At 41.5% G+C, this 13,576-nt stretch overlaps 1 protein-coding gene across 1 annotated transcript in view; it reads left to right on the plus strand.

Moving 5' to 3' along the window:
* Positions 1-13,576, plus strand: part of LOC101468151 (protein TANC1) — a 47,543-nt gene that overhangs the window by 21,505 nt on the left and 12,462 nt on the right. The window contains exons 9-13 of the mRNA XM_004543375.3: positions 2,437-2,727; positions 3,514-3,641; positions 6,814-7,045; positions 7,801-7,967; positions 10,659-10,967. Of these exons, the coding sequence (XP_004543432.2) occupies positions 2,437-2,727; positions 3,514-3,641; positions 6,814-7,045; positions 7,801-7,967; positions 10,659-10,967 (1,127 nt within the window). The remainder of the gene's footprint in view (positions 1-2,436; positions 2,728-3,513; positions 3,642-6,813; positions 7,046-7,800; positions 7,968-10,658; positions 10,968-13,576) is intronic.

Consider the following 13,576-nt stretch of genomic DNA (forward strand, 5'->3'; position numbering starts at 1 on the left):
TGCTAGAGATTGACTCTGTATGGTTTTTCAGTGTTGATACTTGGGAACCTGTTGGAGAGGCCAGGGTTGAAAAAGGGATGCCGTAGAACCTGAGAGGGTGTTATCCGCTGGTGTGCATCCAAGGCCAACATCTCTTTAATTAGGCTGACAAATAAGCGTTGGCCATCTTCTGGTCCTCGTCTAAACATCATTATTTGTTCGAGGTCATCCAGACGTTTAAGTTTCATGTATCTTGTCTCCAAAGATTCATATCCTGTCTCGTATTTAAATTGTTGGGCGGTCTTAAATGTCCAGCGCTGTTGGTTGTAGTTGTAGTTGTCTTTTGTGAAATAGTCTTCAGTGTACACGCCAGGATCGAGAACATGATCTGGTGGCTGACCCTGAGTCTCTATGATGAATTTGAAAACATCATAATATTTTTTTCCAGGGTAGAGTGGCACCCCTGTAACAAGCTCAACAGCCACTAGCTACAGAGACCACATGTCACATGCTTCGTTATAAGGAAGGCCAACCATAACTTCAGGTGCACTATAACCAACTGTCCCCACATGGTCACCAGGCATCACTGCAGATGCAGGACATGCGAGGCCAAAGTCTATAAGTCTGACTTTGATGGGAGACTCATAGCTATTTACAACCATGATGTTTCCAGGTTTGAGGTCAGCGTGCACTATTCCCAAAGAACCCAGGTGGGACAGAGCATTTGTGAGTTGACCTAAAATTGGCCTGACTTCGCTTATGGGGAGACGCCGGTTATCCGGGTCCCGTATGTAGTCCCACAGGCATTGATCTAGGAGTTCAAATTTCAGGCAAACCCGCTCTCTGTCAAGGAAAAAGCCATTCCATTGAACAATGTTGGCGGCATCTGGATCCAACCTTCGCAGCTGCTCCAGGATGAAAATTTCCTTTTTTGCCTGTTGCAGAATATCAGTGCGGTTCTTGTTCACCTTAATAGCCACAGCTTGGTTGGTTTTGGTATCACGACATTTGGCTACAATACCAAAGCCCCCTTCTCCGAAGAAAGCCTCTACCTTGTAGTGGTTTCCCAAAATGCTCCCTTCAACTATTTCAAGCTCATCTGAGCCAAAGGATGGGCTGGCTGACGTGCGGACGAATACTTGCTGAGAAAATTCAACCGAGTTTTGAAAACTGCAGTTGATTTTCTCTGATCTCTTGCATTTCAAGTGTGAAGGGTGCTGAAAGACCACAGGGTTTTGTGGTCTTTCAGCACTCATGCCAATGCAAGGGGAACTCTTAGGGTTGAAAAAGGGATGCCGGAGAACCTCCAACAGTGTTATGCGCTGGTTTGCATCCGAGGCCAATATCTGTTTAATTAAGCTTACAAACAAACGTTGGCCATTTTCAGGTCCTCTTCTAAACATCATTACTTGTTCGAGGTCATCGAGACGCGTCAGTTTTATGTATCTTGTCTCCAGGGACTCATATCCTGTCTCGTACTGAAATTGTTGGTCAGTCTTAAATGTCCAGCGCTGTTGGTTGTCGTTGTCTTCAATGAAATAGTCTTCACTGTACACGCCAGAGTCTAGAACATGATCTGGTGGCTGACCCTGAGTCTCTATGATGAATTTCAAAACATCATAGTCTTCATTTCCAGGGTAGAGTGGCACGCCTGTACCAAGCTCCACAGCTACCAGCCCCAGAGACCACATGTCACTTGCTTCATTGTAAGGAAGGCCAAGCATAACTTCAGGTGCACTATAACCAACCGTCCCCACACGGTCACCAGGCATCACTGCAGACGCAGGACATGCGAGGCCAAAGTCTATAAGTCTGACTTTGACTGGAGACTCATAGCGATTTACAACCATGATGTTTCCAGGTTTGAGGTCAGCGCGCACTATTCCCACAGAACCCAGGTGGGACAGAGCATTTGTGAGATGACCTAAAATTGGCCTGACTTCGCTTATGGGGAGACCCTGGTTTTTCCGGTCCCCTATATAGTCCCACAGGCATTGATCAAGGAGTTCGAACTTTAAGCAAACCCACTCCCCGTCGTGGAAAAAGCCGTTCCATTTAACAATGTTGGCAGCGTCTGGATCCAACCTTCTCAGCTGCTCCAGGATGAAAATTTCCAGTTTTGCCTGTTGCAGAATATCAGGGTCGCTCTTGTTGACCTTAATAGCCACAGCTCGGTTGGTCATGGTATCACGACATTTGGCTACAATACCAAAGCCCCCTTCTCCAAGGAAAGCCTCTACCTTGTAGTGGTTTCCCAAAATGCTCCCTTTAACTCTTGTTTTCCCTAATAAATTCTATTATTTCTATGTTTTCACATTTAAATAAATCAGTGTATATATTTCCTATTTTCTCACTAAAACATAAAGAAATGAGTTGTGGCTCAAGACTTTTGCACAGTACTGTACATGGGGTGATGAGTTCTTACATACTTATCTCGATTGTTTTCTCTCTATCCAGGGCGATTGGTACCATTCAAACAAGCTGACATCATGCTAAAACCGCTTCTATTTGAAGTTCCCGGCATCACCACGGAAACACCTTTCGTTGGCCGGGATTGGCTCTTCACACGTCTGGAGGAGGTCCTTAGAAAAACACGCAGCTGTGAGGGACGCGGTGCTGTCATTGTGGGTAACGCAGGATCTGGCAAGACCGCCGTCATCTGGAGGCTAGTGACGCTCAGCTGTCACGGCATGCGTACATCACTGGGAGGTCCCAGCATCCCTCACAGCCCCGGCTCCTCCCCTAAGTGTAAGAGCTTTCCTTTTTTTAAAAAAAAATTCAGAGCACTGTAATTTGTTTTTGTATGCATCTGCAAGGACTGGCATAATTCATAGAGTATCCAGTACAGTCTAGTAAAAGTGCTTTTTTTTTTAAATTATATATATATATATGTATATGTATGAAATTTAAGGAAACATCACTTTTTGAGGAGTTGGTAACTAGGTCAAACACTCTTCTTTCAAGTTCTCCCCTGAGGTTTCTCTGCTGATTGCAGTTGTGTAAGGGGAGTGAGGTTGTTGTTTTCCTCCTTTCATGAGTGGCACGGCTCTTTTATCTGAGGAGAGGAAAAAAGAAAAAGATTTTGCACATAAATCCGCGTTACACACTGTGACATGCACATTGTTTTTGAATAAACTGTGTTACTCTGTGCGATATAAAAATGTCCATATATGCACCTTTTGACTGATCTCAGGCTTTTTCTGTTGTACAATAAGAAGCATTGTTAAAATTACAGGCTGAGAAAACAGCAGTGTAAAAAAAAAAAAAAAAAGAAGCAGTGTAGCATTCATTTTTCAGCACCGTTGCATTATTTATCCATATCTGCATTGTATGTTGTCATTTTAATTTAGCTTTAAGACAGCGTTAGTTAGCATGAGCTCAGAGAAATGCAGGCTTTGCTCAGTGCCAAAGTTTCCCGTCTATCTTATGCGCTAATGAATTGCAGCAGTTTAACTGTGTTTCTTTATAGGCTCGTGACATTTCTTTGCTTACACCTGAGAGTTTGTTGTTGTTGTTGCTCTGCATGGTGTGCAGGTGGGGATAGGCAGGGAAAAGCAGCCTCCAAGCAGCCGGCTGATTCCCATCCCAACCAGGGCAACGTTTCAGGCACAAGCGATAGCACACCGCCGAGGAAGGAGGCTGTCAGATCCCTGGCTGCCAGGGTAACTCAAAACACACACACGAATGCACTTCTAGTACTTCTGTACGTGTGAAGATCCTCAGTTACAAATGTTCCCTCATAGTTCATATTCTAACCTGAAAACAATAGCTCCACACTCCAGGAGTGTGCATTTTTGCTCTCTGGGGGAGTCGGATGACAAGATCGATGCCACTGTCAAACCATAAAGTCGCTGAAGCATAAAAGAGTGGGGAAAAAGGGGGAAATGCATAGTCCCAAAAACTGCCACCATCTCTCTCTGGTACCTTTGATCCACATGAAAATGTACACGTCACAGTTCGTTTCTTTACCAGGTTCATGTGCTATACTGTACAGCCCTATGGCAGACCGCCAACCAGTCCTGGGTGTTGTAGTGCGACTGTGACAGCTTGAACAAGCTCCCGCCTCCCCACAGCGCTGAATAAGACTGGTTATTCATCGCATAATTGTGATTTTTATGTGTTAAAAAAACCACATATATGTGTGTGTGTGTGTGTGTGTGTGTGTGTGTGTGTGTGTGTGTGTGTGTGTGTGTGTGTGTGTGTGTGTGTGTGTGTATAAATTAATTCAGCAAAATGAGCTCAAATGTGTCATATTCAGCAAACAGGTTTGAGACTTGTATCAGTCTTTTCGTCTACCTGCAAGAATACAGGTTCACATTGACACTTGAACCACGAAAACTACTGGCTTATTAACTTAAACCTAATTTTAATGTTGGAGGGACCTATAGTTTACCCAGTTTAAATGTGCACCGTTTTACTCCCCTAGTTCCCCTAATCTCACTGTCTCTATCCAGTAAAGGCAAAAAGCCAAAAAAACGTACATTTAAATAGTCATAAAATGAATTTCAACCCAAATGTTATCCACCAAACAAAACATTCTGATGTTCAGGACTGATGTTCACTCCTGACAATGATAGGAGATTGCATACACATATAGCTGAAGAACACACTCATTTATAGCTATTTATCCTGTTGCTGAGCAGACTGCTGTGACTCACCTGCAGGAGAAAATTACATTTACATCTCAGGAATGCCTTTAGATATATATTATTTTGTCATGGTGCTTTTGGTAGCCCAGTTCTTTCTTGTTGTTGTTGTTTTGTTGTCACTAGATTTGTAAGTATGGTAATATAATGCAACATCTCAAACAGTCCTACAGAGAGCCATGACTGTAAAACAGCCCTTCATAAAAAAGATCGAAGCGATAAACGCAGAAGCAGCATTGTTCCTCTTTTTTGTTAAAGAGCTGCACATTTGTGACACAAAATTTTAATGTCAGACTGTTCCTCTCTGTTTTTTTGAACACGCGCAGAACATGCTGCTGACTGCATCACATAGATGACATGGAAGCTTCTAAATTTACTAACTTGGCCTCAATAAGAGTTTCCATGGGAACTAGTCAGACTACTTGTGATGGTGAAGATGTTTGCTCAAAAGTAAAATCATTGGTAGCATTATATGTGAACCACTCATAGCCTAGACTGGCACCTTAACAAGATTGCACATGTTTATGCTTCAGCAAAACAGTTACCACATAGCTGCTGATTTTTTAAGTCACCTTTATTATTAGTGATAAAATTAATACTTCTTTTTTTTTTTTTTTTTTACAGTATTTAGTGTGTTTTAGAGAAACTATTTCATAACTCAGCCACCTTTAGGATTTCTGAATACATTTATGTGTGTTTATATTTAATTCTATTGTGTGCTTATAGTGTTTGATGCATTTTTAGCTGTACATACATTTGTTCTGAAATCACAAAGAAAAGACACTTGTTTTAATTTCAGATCATGGCTCGTATTCGTCACATTTAGTTTTATTTCTTTAGTTTCACAATATTTAAGATTATTGTTTTCTGCATAGGAATTAACTTTTTATGATTGCAATTAACCAAAATGCAAGAAATGAATAAATAAATGCATAAGTAATAATCTTACTATACAGTAAGTATCTTACTATATCGATCTGGATGAAACTTGCTATATAAACTGCCTAGAGTACCAGGATTATCAACATCTATATAGCTTTGACGATTTTTTTTTTATAACATTTACAATTTTTATAAATTATTTAAATAATGTGTAGCAGATGACATTGTGTGTACGTTGGTCTTTGTAAACACATTTTACGAAAGTATTTTTAGTGCAGTGGCACTGGGGATGTTGTCATGCACATAAGTGTTCATCAAGCAGTGACACTAATAGTGCCTGTAATTGATTACTCGGTCTCATACAGTGAAAATGTAGCTTGCAAAGAAGAAGAGCAATAAAATGTGTTTTTATTATTTATTTGTTTGTTTATGAACAGCTGTTTTTGCCATTTCACTACATACAATGATTTAATGAAGAGCAACAGAATAACATGATAAATTAACATACATGTCTTTGTTTTCATACATAAGCAAAGCGAACAAGTGTGAACTATACGATAATAATAATGTAGGTTACAGTTATATATAAATATATTTTTAAGTACAGATACAAAATGAATCCCTGCTGGCGTGTTCGTCTTTTCTTCAACGTTTTCTGTGCATTGGATGTTTCTGGGCTGAGGAGCCTATGAGCCACAGGTGTATAGCCCCCAGCCAATAACAGCATGCAGGGTGTGAGGACATGGTGACCGGGTTAAATTGCTGTTTCTATGTCTTCTCTCTCTTGTTCTATTTATCTGTATGGGGGAAATATGCTCTTGCAAAAAATAACCACTTCTGCTCTCTGTTTCTCATTCAGCCAATTTTGAATACAGTGCATAACCAGTAACCCACAACTAATGCATATTACACAGATAGTGTACAGAAACTGACAAGATGCCTCAGAAGTGACAAAAATGGTGTTTAAGAATAAAGGTGGTCATGCCAAATATTGACTTTCACGCTATCAGGGAATACTCCAGTTTCCCTGATAGCTGTATTTCCATGTCTGCACGTTTCAATAAATCAGTGCACCTATTTTTCATTTAGCAAGATATAAGAAAGAAATGAGGGGTGGCTGAAGACTTTTTTTTTTTTTTTACAGTACTTATTTTTTTATTAAAACAAGAACCAGCTTTCATCTACGGTTCCATCTCATGTTTTGGCTCTGTGCACTTCTACTTCAACTGCAGATATTGTTGTTGTGAGATAAACAGATACAGATTGCAGCATTTGTCACTTTTCACCTGCTTCTCCCTCCTTCCAGGTGGTCGCCTACCATTTCTGTCAGGCCGACAACACATACACGTGCCTGGTGCCGGAGTTTGTGCACAGTGTCGCCGCCCTGCTGGCCAGAGCGCCACAGCTCGCTCCATACAGGGAGCTGCTAATACAAGAGCCTCACCTACAAAACACACTGAGCTTACGTTCCTGCGTTCAAGACCCCATTGCTGCCTTCCGAAAGGGTGTCCTAGAGCCCATAGCCAGCCTGCGCAAGGGTAATTACACACATACGCACACACTCTAAGATAAATGGGATTTAAACATTAAAAGACATTTTAAAGATTAAAATAGCTTCCGTTTCAGGGTGGGATGTTAATGACTCCATGATGGGCTCATTGATGATTTTTCCTAGTTAAGGTCAACGATTTGAAACACTGTAGAGTGTGTAACAGATTCTTGGTCATTTGCATAGGAAAGTAGGAGGATGTTATTTTGTCTTTGTAATTTGTGATTCCAAGGTCACAAAATACTTAGAAGAAGGCTTTGAATGTTAGGGTTAGGCTTTCTCGTAATACAATCAATCAGACAGATGGATGTGTTATTATGGCCGGGCCCTCCATGCAGTCTGAGTAGAGAAGTGTTTTTCTTGTTTTCTTTTTTATCTGCTCCATCTCTATAAACCAGGTTGGAAAAAAATGGAGAGCACTTGTGTGAATGTGATTGTACTAGACCTAAAAGCCTTGCAGATCTTTTTTTTTTTTTTGACAGCTTAGGTGATGCAAAATATGATGGATATGTCCTGTTTCAAGCTAATAAACAACAATGGCCTCTGAACTCCTTTCAGTACAAAATAATCAGTATAGGCAGGTGGTAATTTTCTCAGCATATCCTGTGCTACAAAACCAGGATGCACCAGTCTTCTTCATACGCAGCATAAATCTTTTTTAGAGTTTGTATGTTGTGGCCTTTGCAAAGTTAGTGATATAGACACTGTTTCATTATTTACTCTCTTTTTTATGTGTGTAATCAGAACGGAGGCTACCTGAAGAAGACTACATCATTTTGGTTGACAGTCTAAATGAGGCTGAATTTCATAAGCCAGACTACGGGGACACCATAGCCACCTTCATCACCAAAATAATCCCCAAATTCCCCCACTGGCTTAAGTTGGTGGTCACAGTCAGGACAGGCCTCGTGGTGAGTGAGAATATTTATGTCTGAAACACAGCACATGTCACACATTTTCCAACTGATCTCAGTTGGGGTAGCTGTAGCTCAGGAGGTAGAGCAGGTCATCAGGCTGGGGTCTACCACACCAGGCAAAACCCCAGGTGTGCAAAGATGCCCCTGAGACAATCCAGCACATAACAACAGGGTACAAGATGCTAGCAGGCAGGGTATACATGGAATGCCATAACCAAGTCGCCGGCGTAGTATACAGGAACATCTGTGGTGAGTATGGCCTGGAAAGTAAAAATGGGTTGCGCGTCCTAGAGTGGTCGAGAATGACCCAGCTAAGACCCTGTGAGACTTCCAGATAAAGACGGACAAACTGGTGATGGTTAACCAACCGGATATAGTAGCCATGGACAAGCAAAGGAAGACGGTTGTAGTGATTGATGCAGCTATACCGAGTGAAAGCAACATCAGGAAGAAGCAAGATGAGTAGCTTGAGAAGAACCGAGGGCTGAGAGAGGAGCTCGAGAAGTTTGGAGGGTGAAGGCAACAGTGGTCCCAGCGCTCGGGACAGTGACCCCTAAACTGTGCAAGAGGCTCTAGAGATCCCAGGAACGACAGCCAAGATCTCTATCCAAAAGAACGCAGTCCTAGGAACAACAAAGGTACTACGCAGAACCCTGAAGCTCCCACGCCTGTGGTAGATGACACAAGCTTGAAGGACAAATAGTGGGGAAAAAGTGGGAAATTCTTTTTTAAACAAGAATATTCTCAGAGGTCTTAAATGTTTAGTGACTCACGACTTACTTCAAAACAATACTCTGGCAGTATTAAATGACCACAAGCCAAGAAAGTTTGGCAGGGCCTGGCTATCAGACATCTGTGTTTCTCTCCTTGGCCCCACCCGCTCAGTGATTAGGATGATATCATGCATATAAAAATAGTTTTTTAAGAGTATCACAGTTGGCTGAGATGAATAGGCAATATATCTATATCTATATGTATACATATATATTATATATATACCGTATGTCAATTTTCTTATTCTATTTTTATTGCCTCTAGTTTGTGGAATAATATGTGTGTGTCTTTGGATAAAAGGGTCAAGAGAGACTGCAATTTTCACAATTAATCCTGTTTCTAATAAGACTCTGAGATCATAAATAAAGTGGCAAGTACCATAATTTTCCCATAGTTTACTATACAAGTGGACCATTAGAAATAATGCAGCGTGAGGAACATCTGCTTTGGCTTCACTTTTCAAACCTGGAGGCTACATTCATTTTTTTAAAAATATGCAATCTATGGTGATACCACTGGAACCAGTTTAATTAATATTTAAATGGGTGTACCTCACTATTCATCGAGCTTTAGCTGAAAAAAGGCTTCATCCTTCTTGATCACTCCGTGAGGACTTCTGATAACATGGATGAAAGTATATTTATAGACATTTACCAGATACTGTATAATTGCTAAATCTTACTGTGAAGTATCACAGCTGCTGTTTCTGAAAAACAGATGTTGCTTTTGAATAATTGAAAACTTATTTTCTAACACTTCAAATACAGTTCCATGTGTCTCGTTTGTAGCACGATGTTTTGTGTGTTTTACTTGTTACTGATCAGGCGAGAACTCTTTAACTTTAACTAGGCAGAAATCTCCTGACCTATGCAACTATTTATATATCTGGCACTGTGTTATTTTCTGGGTGAACTAACTTTTTAGATTTCACCTTGGCTCACACTACGCAAATGATAGAGGTATTACCAAATCCTGCTTCTTTTGTGTTTGCTCCCTGTACACACTGTGTAGTTTGATGTTGTGCTTTCACTGCGTTTAGTATAGACAGTGTGACGTTTGGCACGGTCGGTCTCTCCCGTCTGATGTATTTTCTCAATCCGGTTGGTAATCCCACCAAACAGCGGATGCATCTGTCCAATGCCAAAGCCAAGCCTCCAAATGTTGCGAGGATTATGCCTTGAATGGATGGTAATACTACTGGGAGTCTGCTGGGAGTCTGGAGCTTGACAGCCAGCCAGTCGGTTGCATAATTGGATTAGTGTTTGGGAATACACAAAACACATTCGCGGTTATTTTCTTCATGATTCACTAAAAGTCAGTGAGCATTAAATATCAAAAGTTAAGGATGAGCAGTACCGTTGTTAATTCCGCTCCTGCGGTGTCCACGATTCCTACGTGGATCGTGATTCTCCTCTCTTTTTTACCACTTCAACCATTTCACAGGAAGAGCTCGCTCTTGTATGACGACCTGAATATTTCGCAGTGAAGTGTTGTGAAGGGGTTAAGCGAAGCACTGTCCGCGATCACATGTCCGCTGCTTGTCGTTGAACCAAAATGTTAGTGATGGTTAATGAGGAACTGAGCTGCAATAACATGGATTTTTTTTTCTTTGATCAGTCATAGCTGGTTTTGGCCGGTGTTGAGCAGCTGAGGATGGCAAGCAAGGAGATGAAATGCGAATCTGAGAGATGCCTGTGAGCAATGTTGGAGCTTGAGTCATTGTCACAGTATTTACTGTACTGTATCCCATGGCTCTGCGTGAGTCAGAGGCAACAGCATCTGAGGAATGGGTCCTGATTTTGGTGCTTTAAATGTGTCCTTTGCTAATACACCTCAGACTGCAGCTCTTTAACTGTTGAATTGTGCCTTTGTGTGGTATCAGCAGTAATTTAACTGTTTCTTCTCCTGCAGGATATCACCACCCTCCTTCCGTTCTCTGGTATTTCACTGGACATCCTGCCAGACAGCAGCGATCTGGGAGCCGACCTGAGTGACTACATCCATCACCGGGTCAGCAGCAGCACCCAGATTGCCGCTAATGTCACCACGCCAACAGGTTCCGCCCCTGATCCTCTGCTCCTGAGCAAATTCAGCAGCCATCTGTCAACACGGAGCCACGGCTCCATCCTCTATCTTCAGCTGACCCTGGATCTGTTCCACAAAGGCGATCTGGCACTGAAGGGAGGAAACTACCTGGTCGTGCCTGTCTCCCTGTCAGAGGTCAGACATGTAGAGCATTGATTTGTAAAAATGCTCATTTGAAACGTCTTACTGAAAGGTACCTGGAAGCTCTACTAATCTGAGAGTGCAGAACAGCAAAGCACTGGACAAGCATAAATAAAAGCGTGCACCGAAGTAGTTCACATTAGCCTAAAGTAATGGATAAATCTCCCTGTAAATCAAATAGGAAATAAACATTAGCTGTTCTAAAAGTTCTGCTTTACAGCTTATCTGTGTATACACAGGGGTAGGGTTTGTGGTGAATACTCTCTTCCACATTATCTTTAGACTAATAGAAACTCTAATTTGATGGTGGCCGTCTTGCCAGTCTGTTGTGAAATCACTCGCTTCTCTCAGGGTGCAAAAAGCATTTCTTGTTGCTGGAAACCTAGCCAGCTAGCTGCCTGCAGGGAGAAATATCTCAGCAAGTCCTGTAGAGTGAAAGTGTCTTAGAGCTGCATACTTCTTAATGGTCTGTAGGGGCCGACCCTTTTGTCAAAAAGGCTTCCATTTGTATAAAAATCTGTCGACAAACAATCCTTGGTTCCTTTGCTCTGGGACTTGGGATGGGTATCATTTAGATTTTAGTGGTACTATTTCGGTACTTCGAATTAATAACAAAATTAAAAGGATATCAGATCAGAGATCATTTTCTCATGTATCATCTGTCCAGGATGCTCAAAAAACCAAAAATTACATTTGATGTATTCCACCCATCCAAAACAAATGAAGTCTATATTAGCGTATCCAGTATGCAAGAATTAAAAACCTCCACCTTGAACAGATGTTCAGCATTTTTTCTGACAACATTTACTGTGCTGTAATATTACTTTACTTTTTACTAGCCTCCAAATCGCTGAAGCTGAAATTGGGAATTAAGAGCAACAAATCAGATGATGTTTTGACCATCTCAGACTTAATTCACGCACCCATAGCAGTCAGTTATTTGAAACCCAGTGACCTGCGTTCATATTTTAGATGAGATACCCAGTCATTTAGATATTTATCTGTGTGCATCAGACTGCTAGCATAACATACCTGAAGCAATGACAGACAAAATTTCTGCAGTACCAACAATAACACGAGAGCTCGGTGATTTTTCAGTCTTTAATAATTTAGCCCCAGGGCCAGTTTGGCACCTGTGCCTATTAGTGACCATAGCAAACACTTTTCCAGGGGCACTGATGGAACAACAGGCAAGGCAGGCAACTGCTTGGGCGTCCCAAGCCAGTTGGGAGGGGGCCCCTAAGGACCTGACAAACTTTAAACTACAGCAGCGGCAAAGTGCAGAATTTTCCCTGACACTGGTGGAGGCCTGACCACTTAGGGCACACCTGGATCTGCTGACTCCTGTTGATCCTGCTTAGGTCTAACTTTAGTAGAGTAGGTCTTTGGATCTGGAGGGCATAGAACAGCCAAGACACATAATTACCATTGGTACAATAAGACCTCTTACATTTCATTATTATTATTATTATTTTTAACTGTTGGTGTCATAAATAAGATAACAGTGATGTTCACTGGTTGACGGTGTCTCCTGTGAATGTCTGCCTACAGCCCCAACAGACTCTAAAGTAGCCGCTGCACTTTCTTGATAATAGAGGGCTCAGTCTCTAGCATCAAGTCATCGTGAAGTTCATCATGTAAATTATGGTCAGAAATGAAGGTGAACCAGAGTCCACCTCTTTCCCTAACGACTTGTAAATGGCAAGTCATTAGCTAATGAACTAATGACTCAGCTCATTGGCTAATAACACGCATTGTATAGTCTGATTTCAACTGTAAAGGTGGTGATGGAGAAAAGCTCATCTCAAGCCTTCACAGCTACACTTCACTAACCAATGTTTGCTGTCATTGCATCTACAGCAATCTTCAATATACAGTCTGTGGTCAGTCCGCTTTGCTAAATCCGCGTCAGGATGTATTTGGGATCTTTAGAAAATGTTCTCCCCTTTAAAGGGCTCTAAAAAGTCTGACACTGTAAAATCAGCCAGCATCCATCACTCCAGCTGGTGTAGTTTGTTAAATTATGCATGACAGAAAAGGTTGTGAACCACAGATGTGGAATAATGTGCGTGTCACTGAGTTATCAGTTCAATAAAGAGGTAATTTGCAATTTTTTAATCTTCCAGAGTTAAAAAGACATATTTTACCTGAAGTGCATTGTTGGAAATGTTCTCCTCCTCCACATTTGGGCGAGTTCACAGTCTAGCACTTAACAGTTATCAGTCATCCTGTTGAGCTGTCTGTCGTGAAATGGCATCTCGCTCCAGGCTGAAGTAATAATCACTCTTCATAAAATCTACACACAATTAAGGTACACGGGCAACAACATTCAGGGATGTGTTTCAGGAGGAAGAGGAAACGGTACCCGCACGCTGCTCAAATCAATAAACGTGACAGAAGGCTGAAACTTCATAAAAAGTGCCAAAAATAGCTCTTGGTAAAAATGACATTTTATTGTTACATAATCATTGGTGTAAAGTCAGGCAATGGATGACTTAGAAATGCAATTGCACAAAGATTGGATGATGCCACAAAAAGGAAGCATAAATGTGAGGTAAGGATGTGTAGGCCAAGGTTGTGGACGGCAACAGTTATACACAGAA

The sequence above is a fragment of the Maylandia zebra genome, linkage group LG1, assembly GCF_041146795.1.
Source record: "Maylandia zebra isolate NMK-2024a linkage group LG1, Mzebra_GT3a, whole genome shotgun sequence".
Lineage (NCBI taxonomy): Eukaryota > Metazoa > Chordata > Actinopteri > Cichliformes > Cichlidae > Maylandia > Maylandia zebra.